Source organism: Scardinius erythrophthalmus (genome assembly GCF_964197995.2).
Source record: "Scardinius erythrophthalmus genome assembly, chromosome: 7".
NCBI classification, from domain to species: Eukaryota; Metazoa; Chordata; class Actinopteri; order Cypriniformes; family Leuciscidae; genus Scardinius; species Scardinius erythrophthalmus.
This window is the reverse complement of record NC_138227.1, coordinates 5,145,043-5,166,576: the sequence shown is the minus strand read 5'-3', so window position 1 is coordinate 5,166,576 and position 21,534 is coordinate 5,145,043. Positions and strand designations below refer to the sequence as shown.

General features: G+C 38.6%; 1 protein-coding gene across 2 annotated transcripts in view; it reads right to left on the bottom strand.

Moving 5' to 3' along the window:
- dync2h1 (dynein cytoplasmic 2 heavy chain 1) overlaps window positions 1-21,534 on the bottom strand; it is a 209,961-nt gene that overhangs the window by 68,994 nt on the left and 119,433 nt on the right. For both annotated transcript variants that reach the window (XM_081371030.1, XM_081371031.1), the window contains 17 exons: window positions 20,877-20,990; window positions 20,630-20,774; window positions 18,482-18,687; window positions 17,978-18,160; window positions 13,762-13,944; window positions 11,472-11,695; window positions 9,721-9,830; window positions 9,423-9,622; window positions 8,034-8,298; window positions 7,320-7,527; window positions 6,637-6,766; window positions 5,000-5,155; window positions 4,422-4,681; window positions 3,760-4,006; window positions 3,518-3,669; window positions 2,382-2,526; window positions 1,663-1,765 (listed from right to left, as the gene is read on the bottom strand). In XM_081371030.1, the coding sequence (XP_081227156.1) occupies window positions 1,663-1,765; window positions 2,382-2,526; window positions 3,518-3,669; window positions 3,760-4,006; window positions 4,422-4,681; window positions 5,000-5,155; window positions 6,637-6,766; window positions 7,320-7,527; window positions 8,034-8,298; window positions 9,423-9,622; window positions 9,721-9,830; window positions 11,472-11,695; window positions 13,762-13,944; window positions 17,978-18,160; window positions 18,482-18,687; window positions 20,630-20,774; window positions 20,877-20,990 (3,031 nt within the window). The remainder of the gene's footprint in view (window positions 1-1,662; window positions 1,766-2,381; window positions 2,527-3,517; window positions 3,670-3,759; window positions 4,007-4,421; window positions 4,682-4,999; window positions 5,156-6,636; window positions 6,767-7,319; window positions 7,528-8,033; window positions 8,299-9,422; window positions 9,623-9,720; window positions 9,831-11,471; window positions 11,696-13,761; window positions 13,945-17,977; window positions 18,161-18,481; window positions 18,688-20,629; window positions 20,775-20,876; window positions 20,991-21,534) is intronic.

The window sequence follows — 21,534 nt, the reverse complement described above, 5'->3', positions numbered from 1 at the left end:
GCGATAAGTCATTCCAAAAATCATGGTGTACCTGAAACCCTTTTTCAAACTGCCTGAAAAACCACATAATGCGAGCATAAAAACTTGTTTGCGATAAATGTGAGTTTTTGCGAAATTTACGTGTTTCCATTGGCCGTATTTTCAATTCGCAATTTCAATTTGCGCAATTTGAAGGGCAATGGAAACGCAGCTATAGATGTACTTCTGACAGGAAGACATGAAACATTATGCTGCCTTAAATTCACTGTGAATAGTATGACTTGATTTCAAATATTATATTTAATTCAATCCTGATCAGTATCAACAGTTACACATTTATGCATTTGGCAGTTGCTTTTATTCAAACTGACTTATTTTGCATTACATTTGATCAGTTCATGCATTCCATGGGAATCGATCCCATGATTTTAAGATACAGCAATGCGTTGAAAATAAAAGGCATGAACGTAAACGCTGCTGCCCTTCAAGAATGTGTCTAATCAGTCACTTCTGAGGTTTTTAAATTGACCCTTCGCAGGGAGTTTGATTGACAGGCGGTCTGACCAATCATAATCCACCATCCGCAGAATCCGCCATTTATGTCCGACAAAGCACTCAGGAGAGTTAGTAGATTAACGTTGGAGGATTTGAACTTGAAAATCGGTGTGTACTGACGTCTTTCCGTGGTTAAGACAACACTCCTTCTTATTTTCATTCATGTTTATTTGATGCTAGCCTGGCTAACGTCAGACCTCTTTCTCATTTAGACGTGGTCTGGGAACCACATGTTCATTTTCTCGTATTTGAGGCGTGGTTTACGAATGCCCAGAGCCGTTTATTGGGCGCTACGAATGTCTATCAAATGCGCCTGTACGTAGCTCATAGCCAATCGTTTCAATTATGCCAGATGACGTATGTAGAGCGGCAGAAATTCGACGAGGAAGAAGACGAAATAAACTTGCGTTCTAAACTACTAAGAACACTATCTAAGGCTGCATCGAAAGATAACTTCGCGCCTGCTGCCATGTTGGATCCATAGATATAAACAAACTGCTTCAGTGTGTCGCACAGACGTCGTCATCGTCTTGCTGCTCCCTCCCCGTTCTGTGATTGGTTCCCTTTTTGAGGGTAAAATCTGGTCCATGGTGTCCAGGCTGCCTAGCAGTGTGAATAAAATTGTGCTGCGCTCAAGGCAGAATGGGGAAACCCAGGCTAATTTGATGCTATAAATGAACTAGAAGGAAGAGATGATCGGTTCGCGAGCAGCTTTAACTGAGCGATCTGTCAGGCACATTAAAGAGCCACAAAACACTATTTATTGTTTAAATTTCTTTAAAAAAATGACCAAATTTGAAAGTTGAGACTTTGTTTCATATCAAAAGTAACCTGGGCTGTCCTGTCTGTCAGTGGTTTGTCAGTTTCTCTGCTCCGTCACATTGTTCACTGCGTGAACATGGTGTGTGTGGCGTGAGAGAGGCGTGGCTTGTCGGACACATAGCAACAGTAACTAATGGGGAAGGGTCTTTGCGAACGGTCAATTAGGGTTCTGCCTCAGAGGGTAGATGACAGTGACAGTGTTTGAAACCATGAGTCCATGTCTTATTTTATTCCTATGTTTCTGGGGACACTGAGGTGTCAGTTTTGGGACGTGTTGGTGAATTAGTGCTGGTTTAATAAGTTCACCTGCACTCAGGTCGTATCGCAGCAGATTCAGGACCCACTGTGTGAGCAAACACGGGGTGAACAGGTAATGACTGTGATCATCCACCGAGAATTTAGCCTTCACCTAAAACACAAACACACACCAGTCAAAACTTACAGTATCATACAGAAGAAGTTCGGAGTCAGTGCGATTTCTCTTTTTTTTGAAAGAAATGTACACTTTTGTTCTTCAAGGATGCATTAAATTGATCAAAAGTGACAGTAGAGACGTGTATAAAGTTACAAAAGATTCTATTTCAAATAAATGCTGTTGTTTTAGAACTTTCTATTCATCAAAGAATCCTGAAAAATAAAATGTTTCAGTTTCCACAGAAATATGAACTGTTTTCAACACTGATAATAATCATAAGTGTTTCTTGATCATCAAATCCTCATATTAGAGTGATTTCTGAAGGATCATGTGACACTGAAGACTGGAGTAATGATGCTGTAAATTCAGCTTTGATTACAGGAATAAATTACACTTTACTATATATTCACATAGAAAACAGCTATTTTAAACTGTAATAATATTTCATTGTTTTTACTGTATTTTTGATCAAATAAATGCAGCCTCGGTGAGCAGAAGACACTTCTTTCAAAAACTGTTTTCTGACCCTGAACTTTTGAACGGTTCTGTACATCACATTTACACAATGACACCAACACAGACACTTTTTAAATGCCCAATCACATCTGACCTGCTCGTAGACTTGCACCAATGAGCCGGCGAGCTGGTGGATCTTCCCTGCAGAGCTCCAGGTTGGATCGTTACCCAGAGTCCTCTGCAGCACGGGTTTCAGGTACGCGCTGTAGATGGTCTGCAGCTGCTCTCTGTCTGGATAACTACAGGAGAGATGGATTAGTGTGTGTGTGTGTGTGTGTGTGTGTGTGTGTGTGTTTGTACAACTATCTTTGTGAGGACCAGTTTGAGTTTTAGACCAATGGAGTGAAAGAGAGCAAAGTGAGGACATTTTGGCCAGTCCTCACTTTTTGAGAGCCTTTAAAGGCCTGTTTGAGGGTCAATACTTGGTTTTAGGGATCAGGTTATACTGAGGTTAAGGGTCGGGTTAGGGTCAGGGGTTGGGTTAGGCACTTAGTTGTGATGGGTAAGGTTAGGGTAAGCGGCTAGAGATTGCATTGTGTCAATGAAAGTCCTACATCTATAAAGACAGATGTACAAGAATGTGTGTGTGTGTGTGTGTGTGTGTGTGTGTGTGTGTGTGTGTGTGTGTGTGTGTGTGTGTGTGCCTTCTTAAACATTTTTGGGGACAAATTTGTACCCAAAAGTGTGATAGACGTCACAAAACCACCCAAAACTTCCTTTTGAGGATGTCCTCATAAATGCAGAAAGTCGTCTGTTAGTGTTAGGGTTAGGGTGAGGTTATAGTATTTATAACTAGCTAACTTAGTATAAAAATAAATGGAACTCTATGCAATGTCCCCATTTTATGGAAGCTTATTTCAAAATAAAAAGGGCAATTGTGACTTTTTATCTCAAAATTGCCATTTCGAGAGAAAAAAAGTGAGCAAAAAAGTTGCAATTACCTCTTGTATTTTTTTTTTTATTTCATGGCGGAAACAACAACAACAACAAAGAATTGCGAGATGTAAATTCAGAATTCCAAGAAAAAAAAAGTCCGAATTGGAAGATGACAACTCGGAATTCTGAGAGGGAACATTTCTAAGATCTCTAAACTCGCAATTGTGAGAGAGAAAAAGTCTGAATTGTGAGATATTACCTTTTATTTTATTTTTTTATTCTGTGGTGGAAAAAAGCATCCATATCATTTAGATATAAGTGCACATGTGCAAGTGTGTGTGTATCAGTACTCACTCAATAGTGCAGATGCGCACGATCGAGGTGAAGCGTGACGTGAGCGGGTGCCGCCCCACAGCGCCACCTGCTGACATCGAAGCCACAATCTGAATGTTCTCCAGCCCGACCCACTCCAGGTTCTCATCATAGAAGCCCTGATATGTCAAAACCTGCAGGAAAAAAATACTGTGAAAACCTGATTTGGTGCAAGAAACCTTGATTCGCACTAAAAAAGAAAAGAAAAAGGTGTAGCATTCGACCTGCTGCAGAAAGGCAATGATGTTGCTGGTGCCCCACTTGTCGGGTTTGGGCAGGTTGATGTCTTTGAGGTAGAGCACTAGCCTCTCACAGTCTTTGGGACGGTACACGCGTCCCGTGTTGGAGCTGATGATCAAACACATGTGCGAGAGTTTCTGCAGGACGTGACGGGAGGACGTCTGAGCGCTGCAGTGCACAACGGACACCTGTGTGGAGCGAAGCTGAGCGAAAGCACAGCGCAGGAGCATCCTGACACACACACACACACACACACACACACAGTCAATGAGTCAATCTGTCATTCTGTGCATGTGTATTTGTATAAGCAGGGTTCAACAGTGTGTTTCACTAATATTACATTTAATTGCATCCAAAATAAAAGCTTGTTTACATAATATATGTGTGTACAAATTATTTTGTATATATAAACACACACATGCATGTATATATTTAAGAAAAATGTGTTATAATCTAAATTACATGCAGATATTTCTTAAATATATGCATTCATGTGTGTGTATTTATATTTATAAAATAACTATACACAGCACACACACATATATTATGTAAACACATGCCCAGCACTAACTAGAATATATGCAAAATGAGAATCTAACCTAATTAAAGTGTGATGTAAACATGTAAATGTGAATGTGTGTCATACCCTTTCCCGCAACCCTCCGGCCCCACCAGCAGGAACGGCTGCCTGTGATTGGACGAGAGCCACGGGGTGAAGAGGTCGAGTCCGCGCTGCATGTCAGGTGTGTGTATGACGGGGAGATTATGTGGGTTACTGAGGTCATCCTCACACACACCGTCCCCTCGCTGCAGCTCATACGCACACAGACGGCCGGACGCGGGGTCGTAGTACGTGTCCAGGGGCTTACGGGGGTCAGGAGGGCTTTCTCTGGCCCAACTCAGAACCTAAACACATTCAGAACATCAAGGTACCGTAACAAAACCACCTGATTATTTCTACTGGGCAGAGAGAGGATGGAATATGACCATGAAAACTAAATTTATGGTGCAAGAAACCTTGACTGACTTTAAGAGTGGACAACATAAAACGTAGATTTTGACCCCTGAGCGAATCACATCAGAGTTTCACTGCTGCTTCTTTAAAACTCAAGTTTTAAATTACGACTCGCGTTAATGTAAGGGAGCGGCTCCTAAATTTAATGACAGGTGATAAGGCTGAGCAGGCATGAAATTACATTTCCCATGAATCAGGGCGGCTCTGACCTCCTTGGCGAACTCCTGGTGGCATTTGAGCGCGAGGTTTCCTCCCAAACCACGGATGAGTCCAACGACAAACTGTCCTCTCTCTCTGACCCCTCTCAGATGGGACAAACCGTTCAGCACCGTCCCGACCAGACTGGTGTCCACCACAAAATCACTCTGCAGAGAAACAGATGGAGATGCCGTGAACATGAACGAGTTAACTCTTCCGAGTCGCCGATCACGCCGGCGTGATCAAATCACATGACCAGTTTAAGATGTCGAAGCATAAAAACAAAGTCACGTTGAGCGCTGCTGTCCACTTCTGTCGAAAGTGCTGGCTTGAAACTCTATTTTACTTTTTGTTTTGTGTTGATAGACCAAGTAAAAACGGAGATATGATCATTTAAACTTTATATAATTTTTTTTTTTAAATATTGACGCGTTCGTAAAGGAACGCAAGATGGGATGCGACATGCGTTGCATTTATTCTCATAACTTCGTCGGTTTTTGTCATAAAACAAAACGGAGAAAAATGTGTGAATCTGCTGACTCTGCTCTTCAGGCTGCACATTTTAGGGAGTGGAGGAGGAGCCAACTGAGCAAAGAAGTGAAATTGAAAGGCGCCCGCGGGAGTCGACTCGGGAGATTGACGGAGTAGACAGAGAGACATATAGAAAGAGAGAGAGAGAGATATTATTGCTAGTTTTTGGAAAAGTTTGAATAGATTTTGAGAGTAGTTTAGGAGTAGTGTAGATAGTTTAGGTAGTTTTTTGTGGAAGGAAAATGAAGCGAATGTCTTTGGTCTCATTGTTGACAGAAACTGTTTTGAGGAGTGGCACAGATAAATAAATAAAAACTCACCTGATATTCGTTGTAAATAGTTGTATATATAGTTTGATTTTGTGTTCATTTTACCTTTTGTATAGTATATTTGCACTTTTTAGGAACCCCTCTTACTCAAGGAAGGAAAGCCCTGTAATGTAGCTGTCTGTGTAATTGTACATGAAGTGTTTTGTAGAGTTTCTAAGCAAAAAAGAAAAGAAAAAACGCCTTTTGCCACACCTGCTTTTTGCTGTATATAGTTTGATTTTATCTCAATTTGACCTTTTTTATGTTGTATTTGCACTAATTGGGAACCCTCATACTCTGGGAATGCAAGGCCTTAAATATAGCTCTCTGAATAATTGTGTGCATAAACTTTTAAAAAGTGGCAAAGCTAAAAAGAGAAAAAAAAGCCTATGGCAACACTCGCTTTTTTTTTGTAAATCATATTTTTTTTGTATATAGCTTGATTATATCTGAATTTTACCTGTATATGTTGACATTTACAACTTGTGTTTACATTTTAAACCTTTTAAAATGCTTCATTGAGCATATTTGCGTTTTTTGTAGTAAAAAAAATATTTTTCTATTCGGATTTTGTGTTTTTTGTGTGATTTTGGGTCCAGTATGTTGATACAGAACATAAAAGTAAAAAAATAATTGTCTGTTCATATAGGTGATGTTGTGCTGAAAAAAACAATACCAAACATTGGTATGGTAAACATTTGTTTATGTCGCAAAATAAAAAAAATTAAAAGTACTCAAAAACGGCCAAAATAGCCCAAGACTCCGAAGAGTTAAAGGTGTGGGTGTGTGTGTGTGTGACGGGACGGCACCTGTTTGAGAACCCATTCCAGAGCTCTGTGGAAATAATCATTGAGCCAGTTCTCCAGATTCATCCTGTTGTCTTCATCCTCCCTCTTCAGCCATGACTTCACGAGAGAGCCAACGTCAGTGTCTTCATCACTGTAACACACATAACATGTAAACTGCAGTGATATTTAAATAGACATACATGATTGACTGCTTTTTGGGGACGGTACATGAGCAAACTGACAGCTGATTGGATGATTTAGGTTGGATGAAGCTGTGCAGCGTTTAGAACGTCTCTCTCTTGAATCCAACACAGAAGTGACTTAAACTGCAGTTCATCGACTGGCCACTAGAGACCGGCTCCAAAAGAGAGTCAGTCCCATAGACCCCCATGTTAAAATGCCCAACTTTACAGCACAAAACAATATGTTTACAGCCTGGTGCAAAAAGTGGGTTTGGTCTATATAGCTAATTTTGCCCTTCATGACGACTGTGAGAGGGTTGATTTTTTTTTATAACTCATCCGTTTAAGTTATATTAAGCCTTAAAGTTCTGCATAATTAAGGGCGTGGCCGCTTGAGTGACACGCTGCCAAGATGGCGACGGCCGGGCTTTGGGCTTCAAAGACTGCTCTTCAGAAACATACGGGTGACGTCACGGACACTACATCCATGTTTTTTCACAGTCTATGGTTTAGAAGCGTTACCTGAGGAAGATCATGCCCATGCGGGAGATGGTGGCTGGTGAGGCGCAGCTCAGGTCGTGGGTCTCAAACAGGAAGTTGACGTTGGGGCCGAATTGAATCCTCTCACCGCTGGGCATCGTGAGTAAGCGATTATCATCCAGCACAGAGTTCAATGACTCAATCCACTCGGGGTCAATGTCTCCATCGCATATAATCCATGAGCTCACCTCTGAACGAGAGAAAGAGAGGAATGGAGAAAACCGTCAGGAAAAGACTGGAAAACTGTGTGTATTGGGTGTTTGCTGAGTGTGTTTGGTCTCGGTAAAGCGTAATGTGTGTGTTTAGTGTTCATTATCAATGTTGATGTGTATTTAACAGGGCTGTGCAACGATTAATCGCATCCAAAATAAAAGTTTGTGTTTGCATAATATATGTGTGTTTACTGTGTATATATATAAATGCACAAAAATGTATTATTTATATATGTAATATGTATTCATAAATATATATATACAGAATATACATGCAAATATTTCTTAAATATATACATGCATATGTGTGTATTTATATTTATAAAATAATTATACACAGCACACACACATATATTATGTAAACACAAACTTTTATTTTGGATGCGATTAATCGTTGCCCAGCACTAGTATTTAACATTCCCTGAATGTGTGTATTGTTTGGTGTGTTACTGTATGTGGTGTGTGTGTGTGTATTAGTCCTCACCCTGTGGCTCTCGCACCACCTGTCGTGCGGAGGACGTCAGCACCCCGTCGGACCACTCTCGCGTGTCCATGTCGATGTGTCCCAGGAGCTGCTTGCGTGGCATGGCTTTCGGGTTCATGGTGTACTGTTTGACCACCCGGCCCATCTTACCCAGCGCCGCCCGCAGCATCCTCCACAGAGTGGACTTCCCCGCTCCGCTGGGCCCGACCACCACCACACCCATCCTCTGCCGGAGCTGCTCGTACAGCTCCAGAGCCTTCTTCACCTACACACACACACACACACACACTTATAATGCAGATATGATACAATATGATGCGGAAAACGTGAATGGAATCACTGAAAACGGTCATAAAAAATGTCCAGTATAACGCAGAATGTCATCGATTTTGGTTAGTTAGCATGAATACATCAACAGCAGGACTGTGTACTGAATCAAACTGCGCTATGAACTCGTGTCTGTGAATATTGAAGCACATTTACATCTGAAGTCTGCATGATTGATCTCCTACACACACTGAAGCACGCGTGACGCTCACGGTCGGTGTTTTCAGCGTCTGCCGTCTCACTATACGAGGACATGAACTGTGCAGAGCCGCTCTGAGTCTCGATAACAGCATTTCAACATCTCAGTTCAGAAAAATAGCATTAAATACACAAAGAAACCCAAAGGCCTTTACGACCAGCTAAGTAAATTTTGGTTCAACTTGAAGAAATTACGAAAGAAATCCAGAAATACGAAGATGGAAAAAAAAAGGGATTATGGAAAAGAAAAAATAATTGTAGAATTTCATAGGTCCTAAAAATTTAATTTTTGTTCAACTTTTAAGAAATTGTGGTTAAAGTATAAAAAAGTATTTATATAAAGTATATAGTATATATAGTATAAAGTATATAAACAATGGTTAAAATAATTTCTTTAAGTTGAACTAAACTTTTACTTAGGTTGTCATAAAGGCCTTTGGGTTTCTGTGTAATATATATATATATATATATATATATATATATATATATATATATATATATATATTATATATAAATAATATAATTATTATTTATTTTAAAAAGATTTTTTGCTTTTGTAAAACTAAATGAAAACATTCAAAGTCATTACGGGACAATCAAATTAACAGACGAAATTGCTAATAAAAAAATACTAAAATTGAATTGAACAAAAAAAAATTTAATTGAACCATTCAAATGGAAACCAGAAATATTACATAGAGGAAAAAAAAAAAGCAATGCAAAAAACGTAAACTGGAAGAAAAAAAATGAAATATAGAAAAATGGAAATGGAAAAAACGAAATGTGGGAGAAACAAAAATGGTACTTGGGGGAAAAAATGAAGCAGATTTCGTAGAGCCCTAGGTAGGGTGCATGGACAGGTACCTGACTGGGAATGATCTCCAGTCGTGCCTCTTCATACACAGACAGCAGGGCGGATTTGAGCGTCTCATATTCCACATCTTTAAAGTCCACTCCAGGAAACACGTCTCTGACCAGGGCATCAAACCGAGAGCTGTCGGCAAACGTCAACTTTGACATGGTGTTTAACCTCAGAGCCTGAACCACTAACCAGCTCTCCTTCACTGCAGACACACATGAGGAGAGTACGGGCGTGAAGCGATCCTGGACCGTTTATTCATCAAGTGATTATTGATTATTGATTCCAGTGAGAGTCTCTTACTGGGGTTGTTGTTCAGTCTCTGTAACTGCAGTAAACTCCCACAGCCTTTCAGGACCGTCTTTAGCGCACGCAAACCCCAGTCATAGTGTTGCTGGGGCGTCAACAGCTCTCTGAACACAAACACATATTCACATGCACTTATATTCATACATAAATATCAAATAATAAGATTTAAAATAAATGATATATATGCTACTGTTCAAATTGATGTCTTTGAAAGCTGCATTTATTTGATCGGTAAAAATCCAGTCTTCAGTGTCACATGATCCTTCAGAAATCATTCTAATATGATGATTTGATGATCAAGAAACATTTATGATTATTATCAGTGTTGAAAACAGTTGCTGCTTATTATTTCTGTGGAAACCGTGATACATTTTATTTTTCAATCTATTAGATATCTTCTTGAGACCCAGAAAAAAAAAGTTTTGAATTTAGTTTTTTTTTCATGTCATCACATTGTTTAGAGCAGGGTTCACCAATCTCGGTCCTGGAGGGCCGGTGTCCTGCAGAGTTTAGCTCCAACCCCAATTAAACACACCTGAACCAGCTAATCAAGGTCTCACTAGGCATACTAGAAACTTTCAAACAGGTGTGTTGGAGCTGGTTGGAGCTAAACTCTGCAGGGACAGCGGCCCTCCAGGACCGAGATTGGTGAACCCTGGTTTAGAGCATAAGAAACAAATGTAAAAAAAAAAAAAAAAAAAAAAAAAAAAAAACATTTTTGAAAAATGATATTGTATTCATATGTTATGCTGTGTCCTCTGTAGTGGACACCAGGACTCAGTTGTTTAAAAAATAAAATGACATGAAATTATATGTATAGGCAAAAACAATGGGATTTTTTTTTTTTCAATCACCAATAAATGTTGGGGTTTCAGGATTTATTTTAACTAACAGTTGTATAAAGATGATTCTCAACTATGTTATGAAAGATATAACGGAATTAATTGATACACCATTTTACTTTATGCAATATGTGGGTAAAATGGACATAAATTAATATTCCCATTCAATGCAATGTGTCTATACACTGTATCTAATATGTGTTCTTGGAGCAACATTTAATGAAAGAAGAAGTGTAATAATTGGAGTAATAATTAGCCACATTTTAATAATAATATCTAATATTTCATAGGAATATTGATGTATAACTTATTTCCATATTCACTTGTTGTGTCTCCCATAATGCCTGATAAACATGATGTAACTCCTGATGTCTCTACAGTGGACATGTATGAAATCAACGCCCTGTTGCTGGAACAGAAAGTCATTTTTTGATATGAAACCCCATCACGTTTTCATGTTGGTTTATGAAATACAATGTGAAAAGTAGTCCGATTTAAATTATAATTACAATATATTATCATATTTCCTTAAGAGTGCTACATTTGATCACTAAATTAATGTCAGACATTTTTAAAGACCAAGGAGAAGTTGTTTTCATGGTGAAACCTCCAAACACTTGGTGTCTCTGGAAAGCCCTGATTGTGCTCTTTACAGGACACACAGGTGTGACATGTGACATGTACAGTGTCAGAGAAATTCACTACAATATAATGTCCACTACGGTGGACAAAAGTCTATTCCTGGGTCCCAGGAGGATATAATTATAAATGTCTTTACTGTCACTTTTGATAAATTTAATGCATCCTTGATGAATGAAGGTATTTATATATATTTATATATATTTTACCGGCACCAAACTTTTGAACTGTAGTGTTATATTACACGAACACTCAAGCTTCTACCTGGCCAGATTGAATATAGCGACCAGTTTTCTCCCAAGTGCCTTTCCTTCCTTGAATCCCTCTGAATACAGGATGACCTCAGCGATGAGCTCGTTATCAGGACTCGTCATGGCAACCGGTCGGAAAAGCTGCTTCAGATTATCCGGCAACTTCTGCCGCCCTCCGTATCCTTTGCCGGCTGGGTTCAGAGTAATAAACACACCTGAGTTTGGGTCCAGTTCCACCTGAAAACACACACAGACGCTCTCAGACTCTGTTGTGTTGGTGTGTGTCATGAACTGAAGTGTGTATAGCCCTATTCGGATGGGATTAGCTTTACAAGGGTAGATGGAGTAATGTAACTTTACCACAGGACGTCTGTAATATTAATGGCCAGTTCGCACGGGATCAGAGATCTCAGTAAAACCAGCAGAAGTGGGAGAGTAAACACACTCATGTGTGTATTACGCTGCCTCCTGATATCACGTGCGCAAACACACATAACCTATATTTATGTATATAAAACAGTTATGTATTAATTAACTTCAGATTGGATTGTGTTGGTAATAGACACGTATCTAACGCTAAAAGATGTTTCTCCTCTAACAAGTGCTGTCGATCTCCTCTCAGATCTGAATGGTGTGTGTGAAACACTTGAGTTTTGCCACAGACTCGTCCCAGCGTCTAGAACGCAACTGATGCTTTTCAAGCGTCTCCATACTTGGAAAAAACGCGGAAAACTACTTTTAAACAGGAAATATTTACTCACATATTTACAGCGGGTCTATCCGCACGGGATTAGGATCACCTGAGGTCATTCTCCCTGACCTTTTACTGAAGGTAAAAGTCGCCGTAATCTTTACTGACACGAGTCCACATTACAATTTAGAGTCAGTTATCAGAGGAAACTGTCTAAATGTTTCAGAAATGTACATATACAAAGTCACAGTTAGCGAAAAATGTATTAATTCAAACAATGTAATAATTTAATGCAGAGACAATGAGCTCACTGAAGTAATGAATACTTGTTTGTTAAAGTCGATGTGAAATCAAAATTGACTTTATTAGCGCAAATTACTAGTCTTGTGGTGAACAATTAATCCGTGCAAGTTAATACACAGAAAACAATAGTTTGCCGTAGTAATCTTTAATCAAAATCTGAAAAGTTACTTCCGGTCTGGAATGGCGTTCGTTTTCTGATGACGTCAGTTTGACGGCTTGGGTTGAAAACGTTAAACCACATGCCTCAAACCGCTAGTCTGATGGAGAGGAGGAGCGCTAGAGTAAAACCCTGCCCTCTGTTCAATATTCCGCTTCACTGGGAAATACGTCACAACACTGGAGAAAAGTCGTTTGCAACTTCCGGTTCACGAGGACTTTAACAAATGTTGTTAACTAATTGTTCAAACACTGTTCGTTCATTGGCCAGAGGAGACGAATTTAAAATGTAATTTAATATTCAACAATATTATTGATCTGCCTGCACTGACACTATTATACAAGAGCTGAACTGAGCTGGACGATGACATCACGGTTTACTCCAGGGGCCGGTTTCACAAAGCTACTTTAGACCGGTCTATAGTGTTAGTCTAAAATTTGCTCATAGACAGTCTAATGCAAGTTAGACTGTTTCACAAAAATAAAGACTGACTTAATTTAGACCAAAAAAATTAGACACCAAAATTAGACTCTTTTAAACATTTCTTCTCGTTACTACATTCTCCGCTAAATTTCCCAAGTAAAATGTCCTTGTGACTGTTATACTCCTTCAACAAACACATATTCTCTGCTGGGGTAAACTGCACTGAGCGGTTGAATGCGCTTACTCGATCCGCCATGTTTTTTGTTTTGAAAAGTGTCTTAATTTACCCAGAATGCATTGCAGTGTAGTCCTACTTAAGATAGTCAGAGTCTTAAGTGCTTTGTGCAACGGTCTGATTTAGATGTCTATCTGAAGTCTGACTATCTACTATATCTAAGCCATAGTCAAAGTCTATCTTTGTGAAACCGGCCCCAGAGCGGCTATATATATATATATATATATATATATATATATATATATATAAATTAACTAAATTAATAACTTATTTAAAACAAAATGAAACCTCACTGAAAGCTGAACTGTGACGCTATTTTCCTCAGGAAACAAACTTTGTTGCATTATTCTCCTGTTATCTCTGTAAAGCTGCTTTGAAACACTGTGTTTGGTAAAAAGCGCTATATAAATAAATGTGACTCGACTTGACAATGAAGAAAAGCTCTGGTAATAATCACTTCACCGTGTTACACCACAGGCGTGTGTCTGTCGCACCTCTTTATTGAGCAGCTGGCAGGAGGTCCGGTGGTTCTTCAGAGAGTTCTGGATGGCCTGGATCTGCATGGAGACGGCGGAGAGCACGGTCTCCTCCAGCCGATTGAACTCATCAAAACAGCCCCACGCTCCACACTTCACCAGACCCACGAAGATCCGCCCCATGGACTTCACATCTATACCCTGATACACACAGAGTTCAGCTTCACACATCAAACCGGTTTCACTGATGTAAAGTTGGCTGATTCACTTTTCCAGAACTGGCAACACTGCTATTCTCAGAAACGTGAAGATTAATGCAATGTGTCTTTTGCTAGCATCAATATAATGCTGAGACATTAAGCAGGTTTACTGGCTTTTTGTCACTGGGTGCTGTGAAGACACGACCTCTGAATGGGAAAATGCTGTTAAATGTAAAGGCTTATTGTGAAAATGTCCCTATACAGTTACATTTCAAATAAAAAATACTTTTATTCATCAAGGATGCATTAAATTGATCAAAAGTGACAGTAAATGCATTTATAATGTTACAAAAGATAAAATAAAAAAAAGCTTAATTCCGTAAAAAATATGAAGCATCATATCATATAATAATAATCATAAATGTTTCTTGATCATCAAATCATCATATTAGAGTGATTTCTGAAGGATCATGTGACACTGAAGACTGGAGTAATGATGCTGAAAATTCAGCTTTGATCACAGGAATAAATTACACTTTACTATATATTCACATAGAAAACAGTTATTTTAACTTGTAATAATATTTCAAAATAATAAACGATGTGTAATAAACAACTAATGATTTCCAGAGGAGATATTTAAGTCAAAACGGATGTTTGTACCTGCGTTTGTGTGCGTGTGTATGTGCGTGCACGTGTGTGTGTGTGTGTGTGTGTGTGTGTGTGTGTGTGTGTGTGTGTGTGTGTGTGTGTGTGTGTGTTTGTGCATGTGTGTGTGCAGGGCCGTGCACAGACATTTTAAGGGGCAGTGGCCCATACCAAAAAAGGGGCACTATTTAGTTTTTTTGGGGGGGTTAGCACACTACAAAGTGTGCCAACAACATAAAATTTTGTTATTTGTATTAGATCTGATCAAGAGTACAATAATTTGATTAGACAAGCAGCTAATTCTAGAACATGGATATGTTGTACACAGGGCTGGACTGGGGCAAAAAAAAAAAAAAAAAAATGGCCCTGGCATTTTGGCCCAGACTGGCCCACTATATGATCATAAACAGCACCCATCTTTGCACGCCCTTAAATATATGCATTCCAACTCCTATTCCTTAAAACCACTAATCCCATGTAATGAGTGAGTATATGAACGAGTGAGAGTTAACAGATGAAATAGTAAAAATTTGACATTTATTAATACAGTGGTGAATCCTAAAACAAGCTGTAAGCTGCACTGGCATATCAATACCAGTGTTTCTCACAGGATTTTTGGTAAAACTGTGGTGGGTGGACCTCGGCCCTTCTAGGGGGGTTCGGGGACATGCCCCCCATGTAAGACAATTTTGTGCATTTTAATTTGCAAATTAAACAAAGAAAAATTCAAACCACTTTTAGTTACAGTGTCTATTTACATTACACCTACTACATAATAATAGTTATAATAGTAATCAAATGACAGTAATAGCCATATTTTGTAAAACAATAAAGGAAACTTTCATAATTAGTTTTGTACCAATTTCTATACTTGAAAAGAGATAAGCATATGCTCTTTTATTTTGACGGAAACTGCATCAAGCTTTTATTTTGACGAAAAACATGGTTTACATAAAATTTCTAGTGAACTGCGGTAATCGTCAAATATGCAGATGTGGAAATGATCTGTAACTGGGTTATGGGTTCCTACACTCATGACATAGCCGAAGTGTTTTGAAAGTAGTTCTGCTTACCGCGGGCTCTACACTTTCTCACTCTCTCCTGATCCTCCTCACTATCATCATCATCATCACAGGAGCTGATGAAGGGCAGAAAACATACACTACCATTCAAAAGTTTGGGGTCAGAAAGATTTTTAATGTTTTTAAAAGAAGTATCTTCTGCTCACCAAGGCTGCATTTATTTGATTAAAAATGCAAACAAAAACAGTAATATTCTGAAATATTATTCCAATTTAAAACAGCTGTTTTCTATGTGAATATACAGTAATGCTGTTTTTCTGAACTTTCTATTCATCAAATAATTTTGAAAAAAAAAAATTGTACACAACTGTTGTGTAACGAAACGAAATGTCAACATTGATAATAATAATGAATGTTTCTTGAGCATCAAATCATCATATTAGACTGATTTCTGAAGGATCATGTGACACTGAAGACTGGAGTAATGATACTGAACATTCAGCTTTTATCACAGGAATAAATTACAATTTAAAATTAAAATAGAAAACAGTCATTTTAAATTGTCATAATATTCCACAATATTACTGTTTGTTTTTTATCAAATAATTTAGCCTTGGTGAGCAGAAGATAGGCTACTTTTAAAAACATAAAAAAATCTTACTGACCCCAAACTTTTGAACGGTAGTGTATATTTTGACACATTTTACAGTATCTGCTTTAAGGGCCTGTTTTTATTTTTTCAAGCTGTTTTTCTGCACATTCCTTGTGTTTCCATCTCGCTGACTATTTTGACAGATACACACTGACACTGCTGCACACTCGCTCACTCGTTTAAAGTTGTGATTGGGCCAACCCAGTGTCATTCAAGAAAAGAACCAATGGGCCGATGATCTACGTGTTTCATGGACTGGTCTGTCAGAAGAAGAAGAAAAAAAAAAAAACCTAACGCTGACTTTTTCTGACCGATGCATTACACCGGCACAAACCCAGCACCGCCAATTAAGCAAAACAAAACAAAATGAATGGGCCGCCGATGTACTAATTTTATGGGCCGTTAAAAAGAAAAAGAAAAAATAATAGGCCTAATAATAAAACTAATGTATGAGTATGAGATGTATTGGCCCAAAAAGCACGTCGGCCCACTGGGAAAGTGCGAGGTATGCCCGATGGCCAGTCCAGCCCTGCTTGATAAATCAAAGAAAGAGCCAGAAGCCAGAAGACCAAGAGCAAAACATTACCAACATAAATACAACAAAAACAAATTACTAATTTCGCAGATTCAACCACTGTCTTGCATAGCCTACCTGTTAATGAGACAGCTTTCGTGAACTGTGAGTGATGCTGCGGAGTGAGCGGGAAAACCTGGAGCGGATTAGCGGAATCAGCGGAATGCTTTGAGCGGAGCGGTGGGGGTGGGGAAGAGGGGCACCTCAGTCGATGAGGGCAGAGGGGCAGTGGCTCTAGCCACCGGGCCACCCCCCTGTGCACGGCCCTGTGTGTGTGTATGTGTTTGTGCGCACCTCATCACAGTTGAAGACCAGCACTTGTGTGTGTGTGTGTGTGTGTGTGTGTACCTCATCACAGTTGAAGACCAGCACTTGTGTTTGTGTGTGTGTGTGTGTATTTGTGTGTGTGTGTGTGTGTGTGTGTATGTGTGTGTGTGTACCTCATCACAGTTGAAGACCAGCACTTGTGTGTGTGTACCTCATCACAGTTGAAGACGAGCACTTGTGTGTGTGTGTGTGTGTGTGTGTGTGTGTGTGTGTACCTCATCACAGTTGAAGACCAGCACTTGTGTGTGTGTGTGTGTGTGTGTGTGTGTGTGTACCTCATCACAGTTGAAGACGAGCACTTGTGTGTGTGTGTGTGTGTGTGTGTGTGTGTACCTCATCACAGTTGAAGACCAGCACTTGTGTGTGTGTGTGTGTGTGTGTACCTCATCACAGTTGAAGACCAGCACTTGTGTGTGTGTACCTCATCACAGTTGAAGACGAGCACTTGTGTGTGTGTGTGTGTGTGTGTGTGTACCTCATCACAGTTGAAGACCAGCACTTGTGTGTGTGCACCTCATCACAGTTGAAGACGAGCACTTGTGTGTGTGTGTGTGTGTGTACCTCATCACAGTTGAAGACCAGCACTTGTGTGTGTGCACCTCATCACAGTTGAAGACGAGCACTTGTGTGTGTGTGTGTGTGTGTGTGTGTGTGTGTGTGTACCTCATCACAGTTGAAGACGAGCACTTGTGTGTGTGTGTGTGTGTGTGTGTGTGTACCTCATCACAGTTGAAGACGAGCACTTGTGTGTGTGTGTGTGTGTGTGTGTGTGTGTGTGTGTGTGTGTGTGTGTGTGTGTGTGTGTGTGTACCTCATCACAGTTGAAGACCAGCACTTGTCTGCCAAACAATCCTCCCAGGGCTTTGACGGACTCAGTCTTGCCAGTTCCCGCGGGGCCGTAGGGGTTCCCGCCCAAACCCATATTCATGGCCTGTGTTAGAGTCAGATAGCACTTATCCGTGAGAGGTGTGTGTACCAGTTTAGGAGCATTGCCCTGAAAGAAAGCGAGAGACAGAGAGTCAGCCTGAGGATTCGGTTCTAGCCTTCATGTGAGACTGAACCAGCCTCCCTTGTGCCACTTGACACAAAAATGCAACGGAAATGTGTCCAGTGCAGGTCTACAGGTGTGTATTAAATTCACTTCACGTGTGTTTGTACAGCGCTTTTCACAATACACATCATTTCACACCAGCTTTACAGAAAGTGCATGAGTCCACATTACAATTTAGAGTCTGTTTTCAGAGGAGACTAAATGTACATTCAAAACCACAGTTAGCTCAGTGTCAGATTTCTGTGCCGATCATGTGACCCTCACCTGATACTCATAGGTGTAGCTGAACTCAGCGTCCACCATCTGTATGGAGCAGCACTGGTCTGAGTTCAGGTAGAATCGCAGCTGTTTCTTCCAGATCCAGTCGTCGGTGGTGTGAATCTGAGCCTCTCTCAGACTCTGAACCACTGAGATGTTGTGGACCACGTCCAGGATCAGAGCCTTCAGTTTCAACTGCAGAACTCTTGATTCTACGGGACAAAACCATCAGAAACTCAGAATCTGACTCGCATCGACAGCTAATGACTGTTGTTGCTGAAGCACTAATAATGAAGTCACACACAGATGTGATTGGGAGCAGAGGTGTTGTTGTTAAACAGAGGCATATGAAGGACAGGCTAGAAGTGTTTGTAATGGATCAGCAGCAGCAGTTTTTCCCTGAGTGACTTATAAGCAGAATTACCCATAATAACTGTTAACACTGTCAGAAGATCCATTTACTTGAATTTATAGAGAGTCTTATTGAAGATTCAGTGAATAAACCCCTGAGCTCATAAATGGACTAAAGAGCTTTATGGATGTTCACATCGCTTTATTTGTTTGATTAATCTGACGATTAGCAAACGATGTGAATATGCAGCCAGAGAATTAGAGGCAGTGAGGAAAAAAACCCTGAGGTTCACATTAAAGGAATTAAACACACAGAGCAGTGTCTTTGAAACAAACCACACACACACATTTACTACATCAAAATGAGGACATACCATAGATGCCTATTTATTTTATATAAAGCCAATTATTATGATTATTATTTTGAGATTTTTGTCAGACATACATTTATTATTTATATTATTATATACAGTACCAGTCAAAAGTTTGGAAACATTACTATTTTTAATGTTTTTGAAAGAAGTCTCTTATGCTCATCAAGCCTGCAGTAAAAAAAAAAAAAAAAAAAACAGTAATATTATAAAATATTATTAAAATTTAAAGTAACGGTTCTCTTTTTTAATATATTTTAAAATGTGATTTATTTTTGTGATGCAAAGCTGAATTTTCATCAGCAAGTACTCCAGTCTTTGGTGTCTTATGATCCTTCAGAAATCATTCTAATATGATGATTTATGATCAATGATGGAAACAGTTGTGCTGTTTAATATTTTTTTTGTAACCTGAGATACTTTTTTCAGGATTATTTGATGAATAAAAAGTTAAAAAGAACTGTATTTATTTAGAATAGAAATCTTTTGTAACAATATACACTACCGTTCAAAAGTTTGGGAACAATAACTATTTTTTTTTTTAAGAAATTAGTACTTTAATTCAACAAGGATGCGTTAAATTGATAAAAGGTGATGGTAACGATTTATATTGTTAGAAATGTTTTTATTTTGAATAAATGCTGTTTTTATGAATAAATGCTGTTAACGTTTTACTCATCAATGAATCCTGAAAAAATTATTCCAAAAAAATATCTTAAACAGCACAACTGTTTCCATCATTGATAATAACTGAGTATCAAATCATCATATTAGAATGATTTCTGAAGGATCATAAGACACCAAAGACTGGAGTACTTGCTGATGAAAATTCAGCTTTGCATCACAAAAATAAATTACATTTTAAAGTATATTAAAAAAGAGAACCGTTATTTTAAATTTTAATAATATTTCATGATATTACTGTTTTTTTTTTTTTTTGTTTTTTTTTTTAACTGCAGGCTTGATGAGCATAAGAGACTTCTTTCAAAAACATTAAAAATAGTAATGTTTGTTTCCAAACTTTTGACTGGTACTGTATATTATATATATATATATATGTATATATATATATATATATAGGGGGAAATAATGATTTGATCCCTTGCTGATTTTGTAAGTTCGCCCACTTACAAAGAAATGTCTATCATTTTTATGGTAGGTTTATTTTAACCGATAGAGACAGAATATCAACCAAAAAAATCCAGAAAAAACACATTATATAAAGGTTATAAATTGATTTGCATTTCAGTAAGTGAAACAAGTATGATCATGTATGATGAAGTGTTAGAAGTGAAAAAAACAATTGTATTAAAGGAATACTTCACTTACAAATGTCATAATTTACTCACCCTCAAGTTGTTTCAAACCTGTATGAATTTTTGAACACTTTTCATCAGATTAGAGTAAGGTGAGGTTTAAACACACACTGTACCTGCAGTGTCGTCCGTGTTGGTGTCTACACTGGTGTAGTTCTCCAGTTTGGCGCTGAGCTCCTGCTCCAGCTGATGGAGGTTCTGCTGGCGGATGGCGTTCTCCACATCCGCCGTGAACTGGATCTGCTCCGCCAAGCACAGGATCTGGAAACAGAGTCACTCCAGAGTCACTTCAGCTCAACCGCAGAAACTCAAGGGTGTTTCTGAAGAAACGTGAGTGTGTGTGTGTGTGTGTGTGTGTGTTACCTGAGAAGGGAAGCGTGTGGGGTCCACGTTTCCTTTCTTCCCAGCATTCACACACTCACACAGATGATGTTTCAGAGTGTTTTTCATCTCTGTGGAGAGAGCGCTCAGCCAAACCTGCCATCAACCCACAAAAATAAAGGAATATTAAATATATATTTATTAATATTATATTTATTTATATATACAGTATATAAATAATAAATATAAATAAGTCAATGAATATAATTTGTTTATATATATATATATATATATATATATATAGAGAGAGAGAGAGAGAGAGAGAGAGAGAGAGAGAGAGAGAGAGAGAGAGAGAAAGCGCTCAGCCAAACCTGCCATCAACCCACAAAAATAAAAAAGGACTATTAAATACAAAACATTAAACTGTAAAATATCTATACATATTTAAAATTTATTAAAAAAAATATATATATATACTGTATATATATATATATATATATATATATATATATAATTAATTAAATGTAAAATATTGTTAAATATAATATATACATAAATATGTCAAACCTGACACAAATCCACAAAATTAAAGGTATATTATAAATAAAAGAATCAAACTATACACACACACACACACACACACACACACACACACACACACACACACACACACACACACATATATATATATGACGTCCAG